The following is a 23,774-nucleotide window of genomic DNA, read 5'->3' as shown; positions in this document are numbered from 1 at the left end:
GTTTATTTTGGCTTGAGGTTAGTTAATTTTTAATTTATATTGCTTCCAGAACTACAAATAAAAAACCAGTTAATTGACATTATTATTAAGTTCATTTAAAGTTGTGCTTTTAATTTAATGCCTTGCTAAAACTTGGAATTTAGAAAGAATGAAGAATTTGATACTATCTTTTATGTACTGTTGATGCTAGGGCTTCATTTTGGTGAGTTCATTAGCCTATGATGGTTTGATTCTAGGTGTGATGCAGGAAAGAAGGTGTAGTGATTGAGAAAGAGCTCTGAGTTGAGGTGAATTGGTTTGCACTTCGTTCTCTGGATACCTTATTGTTGAAGAAGTATGCCTTCAGCTGACTATAGGGGCGAGAGAAATGTAGTAGTAACTTTTTCCTTTAATCTGTTAAATAAGCAGTTTGCAGAATATTTCAGTTGACAATCAATTCACCACATTTTCGCTAGCTAGATTCCACTAAAAGTGCAAAAAGGGGCTTCCCTGGTGGCGCAGTGGTTAGGAATCTGCCTGCCAATGCAGGGGACACGGGTTCGAGCCCTGGTCTGGGAGGATCCCACATGCCGTGGAGCAACTGGGCCGGTGAGCCACAACTACTGAGCCTGCGCGTCTGGAGCCTGTGCTCCGCAACAGGAGAGGCCGCGACAGTGAGAGGCCCACGCACCACGATGAAGGGTGGCCCCCACTCGCAGCAACTGGAGAAAGCCCTTGCACAGAAACGAAGACCCAACACAAACAAAAATTAATTAATTAATTTATTTTTTTAAAAAAAGGTGCAAAGAGGAGGGAAATGTGCTTTGGTGGGAGTATCAGAAATGTTGGGTGGGAAAAAGTAGAATTTATGCTTTGGGTCATAAGATGATTTTATTAAAGTAAAACATTTTTTGAAGTATCAGAGCATAATAGATATTGACAGGTTCTCTTCCTCCTTCCTATTGCCCTGAAAATTATGCATTTGACATTTTAAAGACTTGTGGTTGTTATAACTTATTGACTAACTTTCTAATAGTGAGCCATCTTTCCAGTTTACTCTTATCATAGGTATAGGGTATTCCCAAGTTGATGGGGAAAGTGAAGAAATACGTTTTGCTTTTGACTGGAAGGGGATATGTGGTTTGGGGTTGTTTTTTGTTTGTTTGTTTGTTTTTTTGTCCGTGTTGCGCAGCATGTGGGATCTTAGTTCCCCGACCAGGGATCAAACCTGCGCCCCCGCCCCTGCCTTGGAAGTGCTGAGTCTTAACCCCTGGACTGCCAGAGAAGTCCCTGTTTTATATATTTATTTTTCGAAACCACAGTTTTGTTTTGTTTTTTTTAAATTTTATTTATTTATTTATTTATGACTGTGTTGGGTCTTCGTTTCTGTGCGAGGGCTTTCTCTAGTTGCGGCAAGTGGGGGCCACTCTTCATCGCAGTGCGCGGGCCTCTCACTATCGCGGCCTCTCTTGTTGTGGAGCACAGGCTCCAGACGCGCAGGCTCAGCAATTGTGGCTCACGGGCCTAGTTGCTCTGCGGCATGTGGGATCTTCCCAGACCAGGTCTCGAACCCGTGTCCCCTGCATTGGCAGGCAGATTCCTAACCACTGCGCCACCAGGGAAGCCCGAAACCACAGTTTTTTAAATGGTCGTTTTAGTGGGGCTCTGGCATGAATTACCTGGAAATTATCCTAATTTTAGATTTGAAAAATTAACCATTAATGCTTTTCTGAAAATGGATGATGAGTGAACAATAGTTCTCTACCTATTGTGCAGCTGTTTCAGCAATGTCATATTTGTCATAATTTATAACTCTTGATATAGTGTGATTAATGAAAACAGACTTTTTTTTTTGCTTTACACTGGGTTAGGCTTAAATATTTTTATAGGCGTTCCAGCCAGATTCAAAATTTTGTCCCCCTTTCCCTGTCTCCCACCAAGTTGCTTATTTAGTACTTGGGAAAAGATTTGTGGACTGTTGATTGGGTCCCTCCTTGTCAGTAGTGACCTCATGTTGCAGCCTGCTTCCGTTTAGACTGCAGTTCTGATTGCTCAGCCGTTTTTAGAAGCCTGTCACCATCCTTTATGATATTTGAAGTCATTTTACCTTATGTTTTTGTTAGGAGATGCCACAGTGCCTAGAATGGCTTGCAAGGCTCTGTTACACAGGTAAAGTGATCCTTATCAGATTTAATTGAAGCAGAGCTACAGTACTTTTATTGAAGTATTATTTGTAATATTAAATATTTGCAATTGGGAAATTAAAATAATAGTAGTTCCCTATGATAATTGTATTTGAATTACAAAAAAATAGTAATTGGAATAAATGGCTGCAAGATTGATTTTGTGTTCTCAAGAAGATTATGTGATTCTAGACAGATTTAAAAATAGAGTTAACAGCAGAAGGGAGAAGAAGGTCAGAATGACTACAGTCTTTAACGTTATACTTGATTGAAGCCTAAAATACGTGTGACCCTTGTGATTTATCGTTTGCCCTTTTCGTCTGGTGGTTTAATGAAAACAGGATTTTTAAGTGGTCTTTATGGCATCTGTCTATAGTACCTAAGTAATTTGACCTTGAATTTGTCAGCATTTATTTTTTGTGTGTCTTTATTAATCAGAACTCACATTCTTATGATACTTATGTTATTTTGCTTCTGCAGATGCATAACTATATTGATAAATCTTTTTTATAGCCGTAGGTGTATGTTAGCCTTGGTTTGTACATAAGTGCTTTATTCCCCACAGAACTTGGCAAAAGTCTGAAAATAAAGAATAATTAAATTCCTTGAAATCTGAAAACTGAATCAGTCCTTTTTCCTTCAGAAATTCAGAGAACAGTTTTACAGTCAACTTTGTAGCCTCAGTGTGACTCATAAAGTACAAAATCTATTTATTTGATTTGTTTACTATAGCTTTTTGGGGTAGGGAGAAGGTCCTTATTGAAAGCAGCTGGTTATTTGATAGTCCTAGCCTATTCTTTAGGGCCAAAGAATCTTTACTTTCATACTAATAATCTAGCTTGCTGATGACTACTTTTATATATTTTAAATTTAATTCCCATAGCACTTAAAAGGGATAGGAAACTGAAAGATCAAATCCTCTGCCTACCCATCGAATTTTTTTTTTTATATTTGTTTATTTATTTTGGCTGCGCCGGCTCTTAGTTGCAGCACATAGGATCTTCGTTGCGGCATGTGGCATCTAGTTCCCCCACCAGGATTTGAACCCAGGCCCCCTGCATTGGGAGTGCGGAGTCTTACCCACTGGACCACCAGGGAAGTCTCTACCCATCGAATTTAAGACCATTAGAATTTTTGTTCTGTTTGGCTCCTTTGGATAACTGGAAAATATTATTATTATTATTTTTTAATACTTATTTATCTTATCTATTTATTTTCTTTATGTTTTTGGCTGTGTCGGGTCTTAGTTGCGGCATACAGGATCTTCGTTGAGGCATGCAGGATCTTTCATTGCGGCACATGGTCTCTTTGTTGCAGCACTCAGGCTTCTCTCTAGTTGTGGCATGGGGGCTCCAGAGAGTGTGGACTCTGTAGTTTGCGGCACGCGGGCTCTCTCATTGAGGCGCTTTAGCTCAGTAGTTGTGACGCGCGGGCTTAGTTGTCCTGTGGCACGTGGGATCTTAGTTTCCTGACCAGGGATAGAACCCGCGTCCCCTGCATTGGAAGGCAGATTGTTTACCACTGGACCACCAGGGAAGTCCCTGGAAAATATTATTAAAGTTTAATCTTCTGGAAGGCTAGGTATAGATCTCGGCCAGTGTTTCTTAAGTTTATTAGTATGGATAAGAATCATCACTGGTGCTTATTAAAAATGTAAACTCTTGGGTCCTACCTCAGAGGTTTAGGGAGGGACCGAGGAATCTGCTTTCTTAAAGTTTGCTTTTTTTTTTTTAAAATGTAAACTCTTGGGTCCTACCTCAGAGGTTTAGGGAGGGACCGAGGAATCTCCTTTCTTAAAGTTTGTTTTTTTTTTTAAACTGGGAAAGAAATCATACATACAGAAACTAGCATAAAACAAATGTATATCAAAACAGGTTAGTAAAAAGCAAATATCCAAATATCCCAGATCTAGAAATAAGCACTGAAAGCACCCTGGTAGCTCTCACAGTCCTGATCTCCTCCCTCTCCACTAAAGGTAACAACTATGCTGACTTTTATGCCAATCACTTTCTTATATATTTCTGAGCTTTATGAAAATTAAACTTGCTATATGTATTTTTTGATCCAGCTTCTTTCACTAAACATGGTATGAGAATTTTATCCATGTGGTCACATGTCACTGTGGTTTGTTCATTTCACTGCTGTAAAGTATTCTATTATATGATTGCACCACAATGATCCAATTTACTGTTGCTGGAAAATTGGATTATTTTTATTTTTGACTATTGTGAGTAACATTGCTGTGTACATTGTTGTACATATCTTCTGGTGCACACATGCATGCAAATTTACTGTCTTTCAACTTAAGTAACTATTGCTAAATTGTTTTCCATAGTGCTTTCTCCAGTTCTCATTCTAACAGTGTGTGAGCATTCCCATTGCTTCACATTCTAGAGTACTTCATTGTCGTTTTAATAAGGTCCATCCCTTTTTCATATGTGTGTTGGCCAATTTCTTCTTTTGTGAGATGCCTGTTCAAGTCTGTTTCCTATTTTTTATTGGGTTATCTTTTTCTTATTGAAAACAAAGCCCTTTTTTAGGAGCCCTTTAAAAATATATGTTGTAAATGTATTTTCCTCATTGTGTGTTATGCCTTTTCCTTCTTGTATTGTCTTCTGATGAATAATTCCCAATTTTAATCAAGCTTATCATTCTTTTCCCTTTGTGATTAATGCTTTTTGTGTCCTGTTTAAGAAATCTTTTCCTAAATACACACCCCTGTATTATCTTCTGAAACTTGTATCATTTCACCTTCCTTGTTTAGGTCTGTAATCTACCTGGAATTGATTTTTGTCTGCAGTGTGTGACAGAGGTTGCCAAGTTACCTTTTTCAGTATGGATACCAAATTGTTGCAGTACTCATTTTTGAAAAGACTGTTCTTTCCCTGCTTTCCATAGTAGCATCTTTGTTCTAAATCAATCATGGGTCTGTTTCTGTTTTGTATGTCTATTCTTGTGCCAGTACCATACTATCTTATTTACTTTCGTTTTATGGTATTTGAGGTCTAGAGTAGGGTCAGAATCTCCAATAAAATAACACTGTTACTTCAGGAGAGTCTGATATAGGTGGCCCTAATTTATCTCTCCCCTTCTCCCCTTTTCCCCTTTCATAACCATAAGTTTGTTTTCTGTGTCTGTGAGTCTGTTTCTGTTTCGTAAATAAGTTCACTTGTGTTGTTTTTTTAGATTCCACATATGTGATATCATAACAGTATTTGTCTTTCTCTGTATGACTTATTTCACTTAGCATAATGCACTTCAAGTCCATCCGTGCTGTTGCAAATGGAAAATTTTGTTATTTTTTATGGCTGAGTAGTATTCCATTGTGTGTGTGTGTGTGTGTGTGTGTGTGTGTATAAACACATACACCACATCTTCTTTATCCATTCATCTGTTCATGGACCCTTAGGTTGCTTCCATATCTTGGCAATTGTAAATAATGCTGTTGTGAACACTGGAGTTAATGTATCATTTTGAATTAGTGTTTTTGTTTTTTTTGGATATATACCCAGGAGTGGAATTGCTGGTCGTATGGTAGTTCTATTTTGAGTGTATTTGGAAACATCCATACTGTTTTTCATAGTGGCTGCACCAATTTACATTCCCACCAACAGTGTACAAGGTTTCCCATTTCTCCACATCCTCACCAACATTTGTTATTTGTATTCTTTTTGATAATGGCCATTCTGACAGGTATGAGGTTTCTCATGGTTTTGATTTGCATTTCCCTGATGATTAGTGATGTTGAGTGATTATTTTTCTTTTGTTTATTTGATTCTTTGTAAAGTGTCTTGTGTCCATGTATCCACTAGCGTTTTATTGATAATCTAATAAAAAAGGGTGAGAAAATCCCTCTGGGAGAATGAGTAGATGGCTAACAATGGCAAATTTGAAAAAGAACAGAGAGGTGATGTAAACCCTATGAAAAGTTAAAACATGATAGAAGGCTTTAGTAACAGACTGATGGAGTATGTAGTTGAGAATTGGAACTTTTTGAGAATTTGTTGTAAGATACAGTAAAAGCTCACCAGAAATCACAAATTAAATGGTGACAAGAATGATGTTAGATGTATATATTTTTTTCACACCATTCAACATACTACTGTCAGTGGATAACGGTATTAAAAGTAAAATGAATGTTTCTAAATAGGTAACAAATTATCTAAACTTAGCGACTGCTAAGTTACTAAGGAAAATATACCAGATTTAACTTTTATAATGAAATAGCAACCTATAACCAAAATTAAAAATATAATCAACAAATCATTGTAGCAAAATATCAGAAAAAGATCTAATATCCTAGTTGACATTTAAACACCCTTTGGGGAAAGCCTCATTTATCATTTTTTGTATTTTGTATTTTTCTGCAAAAGTCAGTAAATATTTAACTCTCAGCTCATCTGAAACTGCTAGAAATAGACTGATGGCTACACTGTTTTTTTGTGCACATATATGTGATTTTTCTCCCCAGCTTTTCCTGATTTCAGAAATGAAAATGATTTCATTTAAATATGAAAAAAATTTTAAGTACTTTCCTTGAGGGTATCATCATGAAAGCATTTAGCTAAGAATAACTCATTCATGAAAACTAGTATAATATTGGCAGTTAAAAAAATTTTTTTTTAAAGCTAGAGAGGTTATGTGTGCCAAACCAGGATGGCTTACTGTTGTCTGATAAAGCAGTGGTGCAATTTGCTACTGATGTGTTTGCTTAAGGGAGACCTGCTGAAGATTGTTGGATGAATGGTAAATGGTGTTCATTTGGTTTCCTACAGAGAATCCTGAGACTATTAACCTGATAGACATTCTTCCTCATGTTGGTTAGAGTATGTGTTGGCACATTTTACAGAGGATCTTCATAAAACTAAATTTACTTTTTAAAAATGATTCTTCTTATTGAAGAATCATTTGCATACAGAAAAGTTCACAAGTCATAAGGCCACTGAATTATCAAAAAATGAATTCAACTTGTATAACCACCACCTGGGTCCCTGCTCCTGTCCCTTCTCAAATGCTACCAATCTCTCTGTTCCCCCAAAGTAGCCACTATCTGACTTCGATTATTGTAGATTAGTTTTTTTCTCTTACTGATTTTTTTCCTTTGAAAATCAACTTTACTGAGATGTATTTTTCACACAATAAAATGTATTCATTTTATGAATGATGAACACATATACATATATATCTGTTAACAACCATGGCAGTCAAGATAGAGACTGTTTCCATCACTTCATGTGCTTCTTTACAGTAATTCTCCCCCTGACCCCCGCAGTTTCTGGCCCCAGGCAATTACTGATCTGCATTCTGTCACTATATAGATGAATTTTGCCTGTTTTAGAATTTCTTATAAATGGAATCTCATAGAATAGGTACTCTGTGTCTGGCTTCTTTTGCTTGTGTAATGGTTTTTGAGATTCATGTTATTGTATGTATCAGTTGTTCAAGAATTTTATAGAAAAATGCTAAGTATATTCCATGGGATATCCATAAGGATATTCCACACTTTGTTTATCCATTCACCTGTTGGGGTTGATTGCCGTTTTTGGCTATTATGAATAAAGCTGCTATGCTTGTGGAAGTCTTCCTATGGACTTAAACTTTCATTTCTCTTGTGTAACTACTCAGGAGGACAATTGCTGGGTCACTTGGTAGGTTTTATAAGAAAACTACCAAACTGGCTTCCAAAGTGGTTGGAACATTTTACATTCCCACCAGCATTATGTGAATGTGCTATTTGCTTCACATCCTCACCAACACTTTAATTTTAAACATTTTAGTAGTATCCATATCTCATTGTGGGTTTTAAGTTGTACTTTCGATAACTGTGGTAAAAATGAGTCTATTGTCTGTTTTTATAAGTATCAGTAGATATTGTGGTACAAAATTTGCTAGGGAAAGTCTGTTACCAGCGCAGTGAATGATATGGCCTGAACTTTAGTTTCTATTTTACCTCTTATTTTTGTAGCTTGAGAATATCCTCTGAGTAGGAGCATGTGCTATTACTTCTGGCAAGGAGTACAGGGCCAACATTGAGGCCTCCATACTGTCCTAGATGGGTACTTTTGTTTGGCCCAGTAGTCAGTTTTTTTCCCTTCAGGCTTGGAATAGGTCAGTGTTCCTTCCAGGTAAGCGCCAGATGAAGTAGTTGCGGCCCCCCTCCCCTGCACTACACACACACACACACACACACACACACACACACACACACACACACACACACACACACACATCACACACACCACAGAGTATGTATTTTAAGGGTCTTCTTATGTGAAAAATAATTTCTTTAGAAAATTAGAATAATAAACTTAGTGCATGTTCTCCTGGGTGTATCAAGGGTAGTGTAAATGTGGCAGTTTTCACCACATTTTATAGTCATTTAGTATTGAAAATTTTATAGCTGATTTCTTTCTTTGATTACAGTGCCCATATATCTCCTATCGGCATCTTACCAGCCTCTGCGGAGTAAGTAGTATACTTACAGAAGACAATTTAAAATTTTTTAAAAAATATTACTAAACTGTAGAAATTAAAATCATGTATTTATTGTACTTACTTTAGAGGAAGGATTGTACATAAGGCAGTGAAACCAGTATTTTATGTACTTAGGTCAGAACAAATGAAGAAGGAATGAATTACACTCACATACAAAATAAAGATGAACTTTTTTTCAGATGATTTTTTTTGATCTTCTGAAATGATTGAAAATATCAAAAGAGCTTTTTTATGAAGTTTTTTTTTTAATGGCTGCTTTATTTATGTATGTATGTATGCATGCATGCATGCATGCCGTGGCACACAGCATGCGGGATCCTAGTTCCCCGACCAGGGATCGAACCCGTGCTCCTTGCAGTGGAAGCGCGGAGTCCTAACCACTGGACTGCCAGGGAATTCCCTGAAAAGTCTTTTTAAATGGCTTTATATGTATTAAGGTGAGGAGTGAATTACTGGGACAAGTGATCATTCATGCCTCAGTAGTAATAGTGACATTATGATTGATTTGTATATCTTATTTGGGCAAATTTCATTTTAAAATTTAAGCCAATATTATGTTTTCCTATTTCTTTTTCCCCTCTAGCCTGTTCATTTAAATACCATTATAAATTTTTTTTTAAACTGGTTGTACATTTTAAAGTTTGTGTTTATGTGACCAAATAACTAGTTAGGGTGACTGCTTCTCACTAAAATGTGTTCTGTTTTATAGCATTTTAGAAAGAACAATTAGAGCAGCTGTGGAACAGCACCTTTTTGATCTGCAGAGCAACATAGATCATGATCTTAAGAATTTACAACAACAAAGTCTGGTGTGTAATAATGAAGCAGGAAGTGTTAATTGTGATGGGGAAGGATCTAATAACCAGTAAGAAACTTTTAAAACATTTTACTGTTATTTATTGAGCTATAAAATTGTTTTTTCTTTTAAAAAACTGTATCTTTTCTTAAATGATGGGGTGTCATCTTACTTGAGCATTTCTGAAAGTCAGTGTGAAAAGTGACTTTGTATATACTTGCATATAAATTGTGTATACTTCTTAACATTGAAAATCTCATAAGTCTTCCATTAAGGTAGTAGGCATTAAGTCCAACACAGCCTGTGAACACCAGATGAAGTAGCAAGCTTACTTTTAGGATTCATGTTATATGAAAAATAACTTTAAAAAAAGTAGAACTATATTCTGTTCTCCAGATGGTCACACCATGGCATGCAGTTATCCAGACAGATAGGTACAGGGACAGCAGATTGACATCACTCCTAGTGCACGTGGTCATTGAGTGAAATGGTAGATGGAATCATCCTTTGCTATTTAACTTATCACCTGCCTCCAGCCTTTGCGCTCCCTACATGCTGTTGTTTTAGGTTAGCTGTTAATAATTGAATTTGTGTAAGTTAGAAGTACTCTATGTACTGTGTGATGTGTGATGTTACTCCACTTTTCAGCTGACTTGTTACCTCTAAATGACAAAAGCTTCATCTCCTTTCCTATTACCTCAGCCCTGAACTTTAGGATATATAGGTTCCTTTCTCTGAGACCACAGTGCAATGATTTCATAGTTTACGTTGATCAGTTTTTGTTTTGGGGACAGGTCTACAGAGCAACATCGATCATGATCTTAAGAAAGATGTACCCAAATTTGGAGAATTCATAGGAAGGCAAAAAAAATTGATGACTGGGTAGAATTCTGTTTTTGTTGTTAAGAATTAGATTTTTAAAAGGCCAAATGTGTCAAGTATACTAGACTAGCTATCAAATATGAAATGAAACTGAAAAATTAATGGATATAAAAACCAATGCTTGGAATATGTTTATGGAATACCGTATTGTACAACTGTAGGTGTGCCATTGTAGTCTGCATGGATGGCATCACCAGCCTGTGCAGCTCGATATGATGGCCCTGATTTATGTGCTTTGAAGGCATGATTTGAACTATACACATGGATCTGTAGGGAGTATTTGAGTTGAATATGAAGGTAAGAAGCAGTATCTAAAAGTTGGAAATAGTAGGAAAATGTTTCAAAGGATATAATATAAGCAGATTTCTTGGAGTTTGCCCTTAGGTTAGCTAGAGATGCTGAAAACCTATGCCCATGCTCAGGCAGTATTATGGAAATAACTCACATTCTCATTGATAGTGGTATCATCTTTGTAAACAAAACCCTGCAGTGTTGTGCATATTCTAAATTATATAAGATGAAAAAATATGCAGTAGGAAGCTATTCCTGTTGTACTTGATAAGGTGTTGGACACTCTGGTACCTAGTGCTAGACTTGTATTTTAATCAGTAAACAGGTCATTATTATGATTTAGAGTATGCATTTATAAGGGAAATCATTATTTTGGCACATAAATTATTTTTAAAACCATTCATTTGCTTTTGAAAATATTCAAAGTGGATAGCAAACCAGGTAGGTTCCTCACAACATCCCATGGAGAGACAAAAATAAACTTTGTACACTTAATAATCTAACTTGGCAAGATAAAGAAACTGTGGCTCTTTATGAAAAAGACAAATTTTCTTTGACAAGGAGAATTTGCAGATTATTACTTTTATTTATTTATTTTAAAGGCATTACGTATTCAACATGTGGCCTGATCTGACTTTTTAATCTTCATTACTAGGGTTGATATTGCTGATGGTATTATTAATGCCAGTGAATGTAACAGAGACTGTTCAGAACCTGTGGCTAGCACTAATTTAGACAATGAAGTTATGCAGCAAGATTTTGTATTTGAGGATGAAGAAAATAACCAGGTAAGAAATGCTAAGACTTAAAGATCTCTGTGTTAGGTGTACTAGATTACAATTGTGATTGCTTCATGTGTTCCTTTGATACCAGAAGCCATAGTTCAGTATCTTTGCTGTTACACATGTTTGTCTTGATTATAAGTCCCAGGAACATACATACTCTCAGTAGAGGTCAGGAGCCATCATTGAGTAGAGAAGTAAATATAAAACACCTTATTTTAAAATACTTTCCTGGAAGGAAACAAATTACAGTGTCAGCTAAGGTGGTTGGTGGTATTATGGTTGAATTTTGTTCTTTTTAAAAGCCCTGTATGTCCCAGATATTTTCCTGAAGAACATAAGATCTTTTCATAATTATGGAAAACCCATGAACATCATTTAAAAAGTAAATTTTCACTGTCACAATTTTTAGTAGTAACGTTGTTTTTAAAATAATTTCAATAAATGTACAAAGCAACATTTTTCTAAGACATGTTTCAAAGTTTAGTTTTGTTAACACTTTTTATTCTTATTTTTTTATTTTTTAAAAATATTTATTTATTTGGCTGTGCCAGGTCTTACTTGTGGCACACGGGATTTCATTGCGGCATGCGGGATCTTTAGTTATGGCATGTGAACTCTTAGTTGCGGCATGTGGGATCTAGTTCCCTGACCAGGGATCGAACTCGGGCCCCTTGCATTGGGAGCACGGAGTCTTAGCCATTGGACCACCAGGGAAGTCCCTTGTTAACACTTTTTAAGATAATATACTTAATGAATGAGGAAATTTTCTTCAGCATGTTTTCATTCTAAATCATAAGCTAACATACCTGTAATAAGGAATTTATAGAGATTTGTGTTCTGGCTTTGCCTCTTAATAGCAGTGTGACTTTGACCAAGTTACCTAACTTCTCTGAGTTGTTCTTTGCTTTTCTTTATATAAGTGGGAGGTCATACCTCTGTTACAGGATTGTTATAAATATCCAAAGAAGTAAAAGTATAAAGTTATTTTATAAACTGGAAAACATTTTACAAAAGTTAAGCTGCTGCTGTTACTTTTACTGGACTTGTATATTACTTGTGTGTTAATATTCTTACTTCCACTGGTGTATTCGATTAATCTCTTTTCATCTATTCTTGGTTATTGCTTCTGTTGTTGTCTCTTTGCTCTTTCCTGGTTTATCGGTTTCTGCCTGTCTACTGGATCATTCCCATCAGTGTAAAATATTTTGGCTGTTACTTTTCCCATGTTTAGGAAAAAACCCTCTCTTGACCCTTCTTCCCACTCTAGCTACACCACCATTTTTCTGCTTTCCTTTGTAATAAAATTACTTGAATAAATTGTCTGTGTCTGTTTAATTTCTCTCCTTACATTCTATCTCGAGTCCACTCCATGCAACCTTTACCCTTAACATTCCTCTGAAACTGTTCTTGCAAATCACTAATTATGTCTTTTGCACATTTTACTTGACCTAAGAGCACAATTTGATTCAATTAATTATGCCTACTACCTGGGTACATTTTCTTCACTTGGCTTTCAGGATATCACACTCCTCTGGATTTTTTTTTTTCTTCTTGACTGGCTGCTCTATCCCTTTGCTGATTGCTTTTCATGTTCTCAAATTTAGTATGGCCCAGGGCCCAATTCTCAGGTCACTAATTTTCATTCACTCCCTTGGTAATCTCATTTAGTCTAATGGTTTTAAATACCATACAGACAATGGAATACTGTTCAGCACTAAAAGGAAATGAGCTATCAAGCCACAAAAAAACATGGAGGAACCTTAAATGCACATTACTAAGTAAAAGAAGCCAATCTGAAAAGGCTACATACTATGTGATCACAGCTATGCTAAAGGCTCCCAGGTTTCTGTCTCTAGTCCAGATCTCTCTCTTGAACTTTATAGATTCCTATACCCAGCTGTTGTACTCAACATTGAATATCTTACAAACATCTTAATATCTTAATAAACATCATATAAACATTTTATAAACACCTTAACACGCACCAAACTGTACTTGTAATCTTGTTGACACATGTGTTCTTCCTTTTGTCTTTAAAATCTCAGTAAACGGCAGTTTCTCCTTCTACATGCATAGGCCAAAAGCCTTGGGTCGTCCTTGATTTCTTTCTTACTGCACATCTAGTCCGTTACAAAGACCTACTGATTGTACCTTTGAAGTTTATATAGAGTCTGACCATTTTTAATGTTTCCGTTGCCACCACACAGGTCCATTCATTTCACTTAGATTAATACAGCCTCCTAACTGATCTTATCTTTTCCGCCCTATGGTCTGTTCTGAGCAGCAGCCAGAGTGATCCTTTTAAAATGAAAATTACGTAATGTCAGTTCTCATCTCAGAACCTTCCAGTGCCATCTAGGTATAAAAATATAGCAATAGGCAGTAGGGAAACACGGACTGATGGACAGTTATAATTGAGACAGTTCAGTCTTAAGGTGCTATCTGGATTGCTGTTTGCCCAGATATCCCTATGGCTTGTTTCCTCATCTGATCCTGCAGATTTTTCCTCAATTTTACCTTCTCAGGCCAAATCTCATTACTCTGTATGTATTAGCAGGCCCTCTCACTGACCTACCCCCATCCAGTCTCTGAACTTTCTGTCCTTCTTCACTGTCTGCCCCCCTTACCCCTTAATAGTTCTGTCACCATTGCACATATCTATTATTAGTTTGTTTCCCATCATTAGACTGTGAACTTCATGAGGGCTGAGATTTTCATCTGTTTTGTTTATTATTACATCCCCATTATCTAGAACACATAGTATGTATTCATTAAGTATTTGTGGACTATATGACCAAACAAATAAATGTCACCTGGCAGATAGTAGGCAACTCAGTAGATTTGCTGAATGAAGTTGGTGTATTAGTTACTTTAAGAAAGCAGGAATTCTTTTTCTTTTTTAAGAGACTATTTTTAGAGGTGTTTTAGGTTTACAAACAAAATTGAGAGGGAGGTACAGAGATTTCCCATATGTTCCCTGCCCCCACATATGTATAGCCTCCCCCATTATCAACATCACTCACCAGAATGGTACATTTCTTACCAAGAGTGAACTTACACTGACATACCATAATCACTCAAAGTCTAGTTTACCTTAGGGTTCATTCTTGGTGCTGTCTATTTCATGGGTTTGGAAAAATATATAATATACCGAGTTTTTTAAACTGTGCTCTGCCTGTTCATACCCCATCCCACCAGCAACCACTGATCTTTCTATTGTCTTTATAGTTTTGCCTTTTCCAGAATGTCATATAGTTGGAATCACATAGTATGTAGCTTCAGATTGGCTTCTTTTACTTAGTTATGTGCATTTAAGGTTCCTCTGTGTGTTTTTTGTGGCTTGATAGCTCATTTCTTTTTAGTGCTGAACAGTATTCCATTGTCTGTATGTACCACAGTTTATTTCTCCATTTACCTACTGAAGGACGTCTTGGTTGCTTCCAAGTTTTGGCAATTATGAATAATGCTGGTATAAACATCTGTGTGCAGGTTTTTGTGTAGACTTAAGTTTTTAACTACTTTGGGTAAATACCAAGGAGTGTAATTGATGGATCATACAGTATGAATTTTATAAGAAACTGCCAACTGTCTTCTGAAATGGCTTTACCAATTTGCATTCATACCAGCATTGTATTAGCGTACCTAATGCTCTCTAACCTCACCAGCATTTGGTTCCAGATTTTGGCCATTCTGATAGGTATGTAGTTGTATCTCAGTATTTTAATTTGCGTTTCCCTGATGACATATGATGTGGGGGCATCTTTTCATATGCTTCTTTGCCATCTCTTATATAAAGAAGTATATCTTCTTTGGTGAGAAGTCTTTTTTTTTTTTTTTTAATTGGGTTTTGTATTCTTGTTATTGAGTTTTAGTTCTTTCTTTCTTTTGGCTGTGCCACACCGCTTGTGAAATCTTAGTTCCCCAACCAGGGATCGAACCCCAGCCTCTGCAGTGAAAGTGCCAAGTCCTAACCTCTGGACCGCCAGGGAATTCCCTGGTGAGAAGTATTTTAAGGTCTTTGGCCCAGTTTTCAATTGGGTTGTTTCTTTTCTTTTTTTTTTTTTGAATTTTTGAATTTTATTTTACTTATTTTTTTATACAGCAAGTTCTTATTAGTCATCCATTTTATACATATTAGTGTATATATGTCAATCCCAATCTCTCAATTCATCCCCCCACCCCCCGCCGCTTTCCCCCCTTGGTGTCCATATGTTTGTTCTCTACATCTGTGTCTCAAGGGTTGTTTCTTATTATTGAGTTTTAAGAGTCCTTTGCTTTTTTTGTATAACAGTCCTTTATCAGGTGTGTCTTTTGCAAGTATTTTCTTCCAGTCTGTGGCTTGTCTTCTAATTCTCTTGATATCAAATTTTGCAGAGCAGAAGATTTTAATTTTAATGAAGTCCAGCTTATCAGTTACTTGTTTTATGGATTGTGTTTTTGGAGGTGTATCTAAAAAGGCATCACCATTCCCAAGGTCACCTAGGTTTTCTTCTGTGTTATATTCTAGGAGTTTTATAGTTTGTGTTTTACATTTAGGTCTATGATCCATTTTGAATTAATTTTTGTGAAGGGTGTAAGATCTCTGCCTAGATCCATTTTTCTGCATGTGGGTGTCCATTTGCTCCAATTCCGTTTGTTGAAGAGACTGTCGTTGCTCCATTATATTGCCTTTGCTTTTTGGTCAAAGATCAGTTGGCTATACTTATGGGGGTCTATTTCTGGGCTCTCTATTCTGTTCCATTGATCTCTTTGTCTATTCTTTCATCAGTACCACACTGTCTTGACTACTGTTCCTTTATAATAAGTCTTGAAGTCAGGTAGTATCAGTCCTCCAACTTTGTTCTTCTCCTTCAGTATTGTGTTGGTTGTTCTAGGTCTTTTACCTCCCCCCATAAAGATTAGAAGCAGTTTGTTAATATCCATAAACAACTTGCTGGGATTTTGATTGGGATTGCATTGAATCTGTACATTAAATTGGGAGGAACTGACATTTTGACAATATTGAGTGTTCAATCCATGAAAATGGGATATTTCTGTATTTATTTAGTTCTTCTTTGATTTAGTGCCTCAGAGTTCTGTAGTTTTCCTCATATAGATCTTTTTTAAAAAAATTAATTAATTAATTAAAAATTTTTTTGGCTGCTTTGGGTCTTCGTTGCTGCGTGCGGGTGTTCTCTAGTTGCAGCGAGCAAGGGCTACTCTTTGTTGCGGTGTGCGGGCTGCTCATTGCGGTGGCTTCTCTTGTTGCAGAGCACAGGCTCTAGGTGCATGGGCTTCAGTAGTTGCAGAACGCAGGCTCAGTAGTTGTGGCACGTGGGCCCTAGAGTGCTCAGGCTTCAGTAGTTGTGGCGTGTGGTCTCAGTAGTTGCAGTGTGCAGGCTCTAGGGTGCGTGGGCTTCAGTAGTTGTGGTGCACGGGCTCAGTAGTTGTGGCTCACAGGCTCTGGAGCGCAGGCTCAGTGGTTGCGGCGCATGGGCTTAGTTGCTCTGCGACATGTGGGATCTTCCTGGACCAGGGCTCGAACCTGTGTCCCCTGCATTGGCAGATGGATTCTTAACCACTGTATCACCAGGGAAGTCCCCCTCATATAAATGTTATACCCAAATATTTCACTTTTTTGGGTGCTAATGTAAATGGTATTGTGTTTTAATTTCAGAATGCAGTTGGTGTATAGAAAAGCAATTGACTTTTGTTTATTAACCTTGTATCCTGCAACCTAATAATCACTTATTAGTTCCAGGAGATTGTTTTTGTTAATTCTTTCAGATTTTCTACATTACATAGACAATCATGTCATATGTGAACAAAGATAGTTTTATGTCCGCCTTCCCAATCTGCTAACCTTTTTTCCCTTCTCTTGCCTTACTGTATTAGCAAGGACTTCTAATACAGTGTTGAAAGGGAGTGGTGAGAGGGGACATCCTTGCCTTGTACCTGAACTCATTTGGAAAGTTTATAGAGTTTCTCACTCTATAAACTCTATAAACTCTATAAATAAGTATGATGTTAGGTGTAGGTTTTTTGTAGACAGTCATTATCAAGTTGAAAAAGTCCCCTCTATTCCTAGTTTACTAAGAGTTTTTATCATGAGTGAGTGTTAGATTTTGTCACATGCTTTTTCTTTCCTTTTTTTTTTTTTAAAGTACACAATTCAGTGGTTTATAGTATATTCACAGACTTGTGCAACCAACACCAGAACCAATTTTAGAACATTTTCATCAACACAAGAGATAATCCCACCCCCCCAATAAGCAGTCATTCCTCATCCTGTCACCCCAGTCCCTGGTCACCACCGCTCTGCTTTCTGTCTCCATGGATTTACCTCTTTGGGTCATTTCATAGAAATGGAATCATTCAATATGTGGCCTGTCATGTCTGGCTTCTTTCAGTGAGACCATGCTTTCAAAGTTCAGCCATGCTGTAGTGTGTGTCAGTATTTCATTCCTTTTTTTTTTTTTTTTTTTTTTAGTATTAGTGTTTCTGTTTGATTGTACTGCAGGTTCTTATCAGTCATCAGTTTTATACACATCAGTGTATACATGTCAATCCCAGTCGCCCAATTCAGCACACCACCATCCCCACCCCACCGCGGTTTTCCCCCCTTGATGTCCATACGTTTGTTCTCTGCATCTGTGTCTCAACTTCTGCCCTGCAAACCAGTTCATCCGTACCATTTTTCTAGGTTCCACATACATGCATTAATATACGATATTTGTTTTTCTCTTTCTGACTTACTTCACTCCATATGACAGTCTCTAGATCCATCCACGTCTCAACAAATGACTCAATTTCGTTCCTTTTTATGGCTGAGTAATATTCCATTGTATATATGTACCACAACTTTTCTATCCATTTGTCTGTCGATGGGCATTTAGGTTGCTTCCATGACCTGGCTATTGTAAATAGTGCTGCAATGAACATTGGGGTGCATGTGTCTTTTTGAATTACAGTTTTCTCTGGGTATATGCCCAGTAGTGGGATTGCTGGATCATATGGTAATTCTATTTTTAGTTTTTTATGGAACCTCCATATTGTTCTCCATAGTGGCTGTATCAGTTTACATTCCCACCAACAGTGCAAGAGGGTTCCCTTTTCTCCACACCCTCTCCAGCATTTGTTGTTTGTAGATTTTCTGATGATGCCCATTCTAACTGGTGTGACGTGATACCTCATTGTAGTTTTGATTTTCATTCTCTAATAATTAGTGATGTTGAGCAGCTTTTCTTGTGCTTCTTGGCCATCTGTCTGTCTTCTTTGGAGAAATGTCTATTTAGGTCTTCTGCCCATTTTTGGATTGGGTTGTTTGTTTCTTTAATATTGAGCTGCATGAGCTGTTTATATATTTAGGAGATTAATCCTTTGTCCGTTGATTCGTTTGCAAATATTTTCTCCCATTCTGAGGGTTGTCTTTTCGTCTTGTTTATGGTTTCCTTTGTTGTGCAAAAGCTTTGAAGTTTCATTAGGTCCCATTTGTTTAGTTTTGTTTTCATTTCATTTACTAGGAGGTGGATCAAAAAAGATCTTGCTGTGATTTATGTCAAAGAGTGTTCTTCCTATGTTTTCCTCTAAGAGTTTTATAGTGTCTGGTCTTACATTTAGGTCTCGAATCCATTTTGAGTTTATTTTTGTGTATGGTGTTAAGGAGTGTTCTAATTTCATTCTTTTACATGTAGCTGTCCAGTTTTACCAGCACCACTTATTGAAGAGACTTTCTTTTCTCCATTGTATATCTTTGCCTCCTTTGTCCTAGATTAGTTGACCATAGGTGTGTGGGTTTCTCTCTGGGCTTTCTATCCTGTTCCATTGGTCTATGTTTCTTTTTTTGTGCCAGTACCATATTGTCTTGATTACTGTAGCTTTGTAGTATAGTCGGAAGTCAGGGAGTCTGATTCCTCCAGCTCCGTTTTTTTCCCTCAAGACTGCTTTGGCTATTCGGGGTCTTTTGTGTCTCCATACAAATTTTAAGATGATTTGTTCTAGTTCCATAAAAAATGCCATTGGTAATTTGATAGAGATTGCATTGAATCTGTAGATTGCTTTGGGTAGTATAGTCATTTTCACAATATTGATTCTTCCAATCCAAGAACATGGTATATCTCTCCATCTGTTGGTATCATCTTTAATTTCTTTCATCGGTGTCTTATAGTTTTCTGCATACAGGTCTTTTGTCTCCTTAGGTAGGTTTATTCCTAGGTATTTTATTCTTTTTGTTGCAATGGTAAATGGGAGTGTTCCCATAATTTCTCTTTCAGATTTTTCATCATTAGTGTATAGGGATGCAAGAGTTTTCTGTGCATTAATTTTGTATCCTGCAACTTTACCAAATTCATTGATTAGCTCTAGTAGTTTTCTGGTGGCATCTTTAGGATTCTCTATGTATAGTATCATGTCATCTGCAAACAGTGACAGTTTTAATTCTTCTTTTCCAATTTGTATTCCTTTTATTTCTTTTTCCTCTCTGATTGTCGTGGCTAGGAGTTCCAAAACTATGTTGAATAATAGTGGTGAGAGTGGACATCCTTGTCTCGTTCCTGATCTTAGAGGAAATGGTTTCAGTTTTTCACCATTGAGAATGATGTGGGCTGTGTGTTTGTCGTATATGGCCTTTATTATGTTGAGGTAGGTTCCCTCTATGCCCACTTTCTGGAGAGTTTTTATCATAAATGGGTGTTGAATTTTGTCAGAAGCTTTTTCTGCATCTATTGAGATGATCATATGGTTTTTATTCTTCAATTTGTTAATATGGTGTATCACATTGATTGATTTGCGTATCTTGAAGAATTCTTGCATCCCTGAGATAAATCCCACTTGATCGTGGTGTATGATCCTTTTAATGTGTTGTTGGATTCTGTTTGCTAGTATTTTGTTGAGGATTTTTGTGTCTATATTCATCAGTGATATTGGTCTGTAATTTTCTTTTTTTGTAGTATCTTTGTCGGGTTTTGGTATCAGGCTGATGGTGGCCTCATAGAATGAGTTTGGGAGTGTTCCTTCCTCTGCAATTTTTTGGAAGAGTTTGAGAAGGATGGGTGTTAGCTCTTCTCTAAATGTTTGATAGAATTCACCCGTGAAGCCATCTGGTCTTGGACTTCTGTTTGTTGGAAGATTTTTAATCACAGTTTCAATTTCATTGCTTGTGATTGGTCTGTTCATATTTTCTATTTCTTCCTGGTTCAGTCTTGGAAGGTTATACCTTTCTAAGGATTTGTCCATTTCTTCCAAGTTGTCCATTTTATTGACATAGAGTTTCTTGTAGTAGTCTCTTAGGATGCTTTGTATTTCTGCGGTGTCGTAACTTCTCCTTTTTCAATTCTAATTTTATTGATTTGAGTCCTCTCCCTCTTTTTCTTGATGAGTCTGGCTAATGGCTTATCAATTTTGTTTATCTTCTCAAAGAACCAGCTTTTAGTTTTATTGATCTTTGCTATTGTTTTCTTTGTTTCTATTTCATTTATTTCTGCACTGATCTTTATGATTTCTTTCCTTCTGCTAACTTTGGGTTTTGTTTGTTCTTCTTTCTCTAGTTTCTTTAGGTGTAAGGTTAGATTGTTTACTTGAGATTTTTCCTGTTTCTTGAGGTAGGCTTGTATAGCTATAAACTTCCCTCTTAGAATTGCTTTTGCTGCATCCCATAGGTTTTGGATCATCGTGTTTTCATTGTCATCTGTCTCTAGGTATTTTTGGATTTCCTCTTTGATTTCTTCAGTGATCTCTTGGTTATTTAGTAATGTATTGTTTAGCCTCCATGTGTTTGTGTTTTTTACATTTTTTTCCCTGTAATTGATTTCTAATCTCATAGTGTTTTGGTCAGAAAAGATGCTTGATATGATTTCAATTTTGATAAATTTACTGAGGCTTGATTTGTGACCCAAGATGTGATCTATCCTGGAGAATGTTCCCTGCGCACTTGAGAAGAAAGTGTAATCTGTTTTTGGATGGAATGTCCTATAAATATCAATTAAATCTATCTGGTCTATTGTGTCATTTAAAGCTTCTGTTTCCTTATTTATTTTCATTTGGATGATCTGTCCATTGGTGTAAGTGAGGTGTTAAAGTCCCCCACTATTATTGTGTTAATGTCGATTTCCTCTTTTATAGCTGTTAGCAGTTGCCTTATGTATTGAGGTGCTCCTATATTGAGTGCATATATATTTATAATTGTTATATCTTCTTCTTTGATTGATCCCTTGATCATTATGTAGTGTCCTTCCTTGTCTCTTGTAACATTCTTTGTTTTAAAGTCAACTTTATCTGATATGAGTATTGCTACTCCAGCTTTCTTTTGATTTCCATTTGCATGGAATATCTTTTTCCATCCCTTCACTTTCAGTCTGTATGTGTCCCTAGGTCTGAAGTGGGTCTCTTGTAGACAGCATATATATGGGTCTTGTTTTTGTATCCATTCTGCAAGCCTGTTTCTTTTGGTTGGAGCATTTAAACCATTCACGTTTAAGGTAATTATTGATATGTATGTTCCTATGACCATTTTCTTAAGTGTTTTGGGTTTGTTTTTCTAGGTCCTTTTCTTCTCTTGTGTTTCCCACTTAGCGAAGTTCCTTTAGCATTTGTTGTAGAGCTGGTTTTGTGGTGCTGAATTCTCTTAGCTTTTGCTTGTCTGTAAAGCTTTTGATCTCTCCATCGAATCTGAATGAGATCCTTGCTGGGTAGAGTAATCTTGGTTGTAGGTTCTTTCCTTTCATCACTTTAAGTATATCATGCCACTCCCTTCTGGCTTGTAGAGTTTCTGCTGAGAAATCAGCTGTTAACCTTATGGGAGTTCCCTTGTATGTTATTTGTCCTTTTTCCCTTGCTGCTTTCAGTAATTTTTCTTTGTCTTTAATTTTTGCCCATTTGATTACTATGTGTCTTGCTGTGTTTCTTCTTGGGTATATCCTGTATGGGACTCTCTGCGGTTCTTGGACTTGGGTGGCTATTTCCTTTCCCATGTTAGGGAAGTTTTCGACTATAATCTCTTCAGATATTTTCTCGGGTCCTTCCTCTCTCTCTTCTCCTTCTGGGACCCCCTATAATGTGAATGTTGTTATGTTTAATGTTGTCCCAGAGGTCTCTTAGGCTGTCTTCATTTCTTTTCATTCTTTTTTCTTTATTCTGTTCTGCAGCAGTGAATTCCACCATTCTGTCTTCCAGGTCACTTATCCGTTCTTCTGCCTCAGTTATTCTGCTATTGATTTCTTCTAGTGTAGTTTTCATTTCAATTATTGTATTGGTCATCTGTGTTTGTTTGTTGTTTAATTCTTCTAGGTCTTTGTTAAACATTTCTTGCATCTTCTCGGTCTTTGCCTCCATTCTTATTCCGAGGTCCTGGATCATCTTCACTATCATTATTCTGAATTCTGTTTCTGGAAGGTTGCCTAGCTCCACTTCATTTAGTTGTTTTTCTGGGGTTTTATCTTTTTCCTTCATCTGGTATATAGCCCTCTGCGTTTTCATCTTGTCTATCTTTCTGTGAATGTGGTTTTTGTTCCACAGGCTGCAGGATTGTAGTTTTTCTTCCTTCTACTGTCTGCCCTCTGGTGGTTGAGGCTATCTAAGAGGCTTGATGGGAAGCTCTGGTGGTGGGTAGAGCTGACTCTCACATGCTTTTTCTGCATTTCTTGATAAGATCATGTGATTTTTCTTTTTCAGCCTGTTGATGATAGCTTACATTATATGATTTTCAAATGCTGAACCAGCCTTACATACCTGGGATAGATCCTACTTGGTTGTTGTGTATAGTTCTTTTAGTAGGTGTTTAGGTGCTTGATTAGCTAATATTTTGTTGAGGATTTTTGCATCTATATATTTTTTCTTTTAATTGGAGTATAGTTGCTTTACAATGTTGTGTTAGTTTCTGCTGTACAATGAAGTGAGTCAGCTATATGTATACATATATTCCTTCCCTATGGACCTCCCTCCCACCCCCCCACCCCCATCCCCCCATGTAGATCATCACAGAGCACTGAGCTATACAGCAGGTTCCCACTAGCTATCTATTTTACACATGGTAGTGTATATATGTCAATCCTAATCTCCCAATTCCCTCCCTGTGTCCACACCGCAAGTCCGTTCTCTACGTCTGCATCTCTATTCCTACCCTGCAATAGGTTCATCTGTACCATTTTTCTAGATTGCACATATATGTGTTAATATACGATATTTGCTTTTCTCTTTCTAACTTAATTCACTCTGTATGAGAGACTCTGGGTTCATCCACATCTCTACAAATGACCCAGTTTCGTTCCTTTTTATGGCTGAGTAATATTCCATTGTATATATGTACCACATCTTCTTTATCCATTCATCTGTCGATGGACATTTAGGTTGCTTCCATGTCCTGGCTATTGTAAATAGTGCTGCAGTGAA

General features: G+C 36.9%; 1 protein-coding gene across 11 annotated transcripts in view; it reads left to right on the top strand.

Annotated features, from left to right (window-relative positions):
- Positions 1-23,774, top strand: part of FAM13B (family with sequence similarity 13 member B) — a 111,735-nt gene that overhangs the window by 36,544 nt on the left and 51,417 nt on the right. For 10 of the 11 annotated variants that reach the window (XM_036849327.1, XM_036849317.1, XM_036849319.1 and 7 more), the window contains 3 exons: positions 8,586-8,627; positions 9,367-9,522; positions 11,282-11,414. In XM_036849327.1, coding sequence (XP_036705222.1) covers positions 8,586-8,627; positions 9,367-9,522; positions 11,282-11,414 — 331 coding nt within the window. The remainder of the gene's footprint in view (positions 1-8,585; positions 8,628-9,366; positions 9,523-11,281; positions 11,415-23,774) is intronic. The other variant, XM_036849318.1, reaches the window with a different exon arrangement.

The sequence above is a fragment of the Balaenoptera musculus genome, chromosome 3, assembly GCF_009873245.2.
Source record: "Balaenoptera musculus isolate JJ_BM4_2016_0621 chromosome 3, mBalMus1.pri.v3, whole genome shotgun sequence".
Classification (NCBI taxonomy): domain Eukaryota; kingdom Metazoa; phylum Chordata; class Mammalia; order Artiodactyla; family Balaenopteridae; genus Balaenoptera; species Balaenoptera musculus.
The sequence above is the reverse complement of the archived record's forward strand: the minus strand, read 5'-3'. Positions and strand labels throughout refer to the sequence as shown.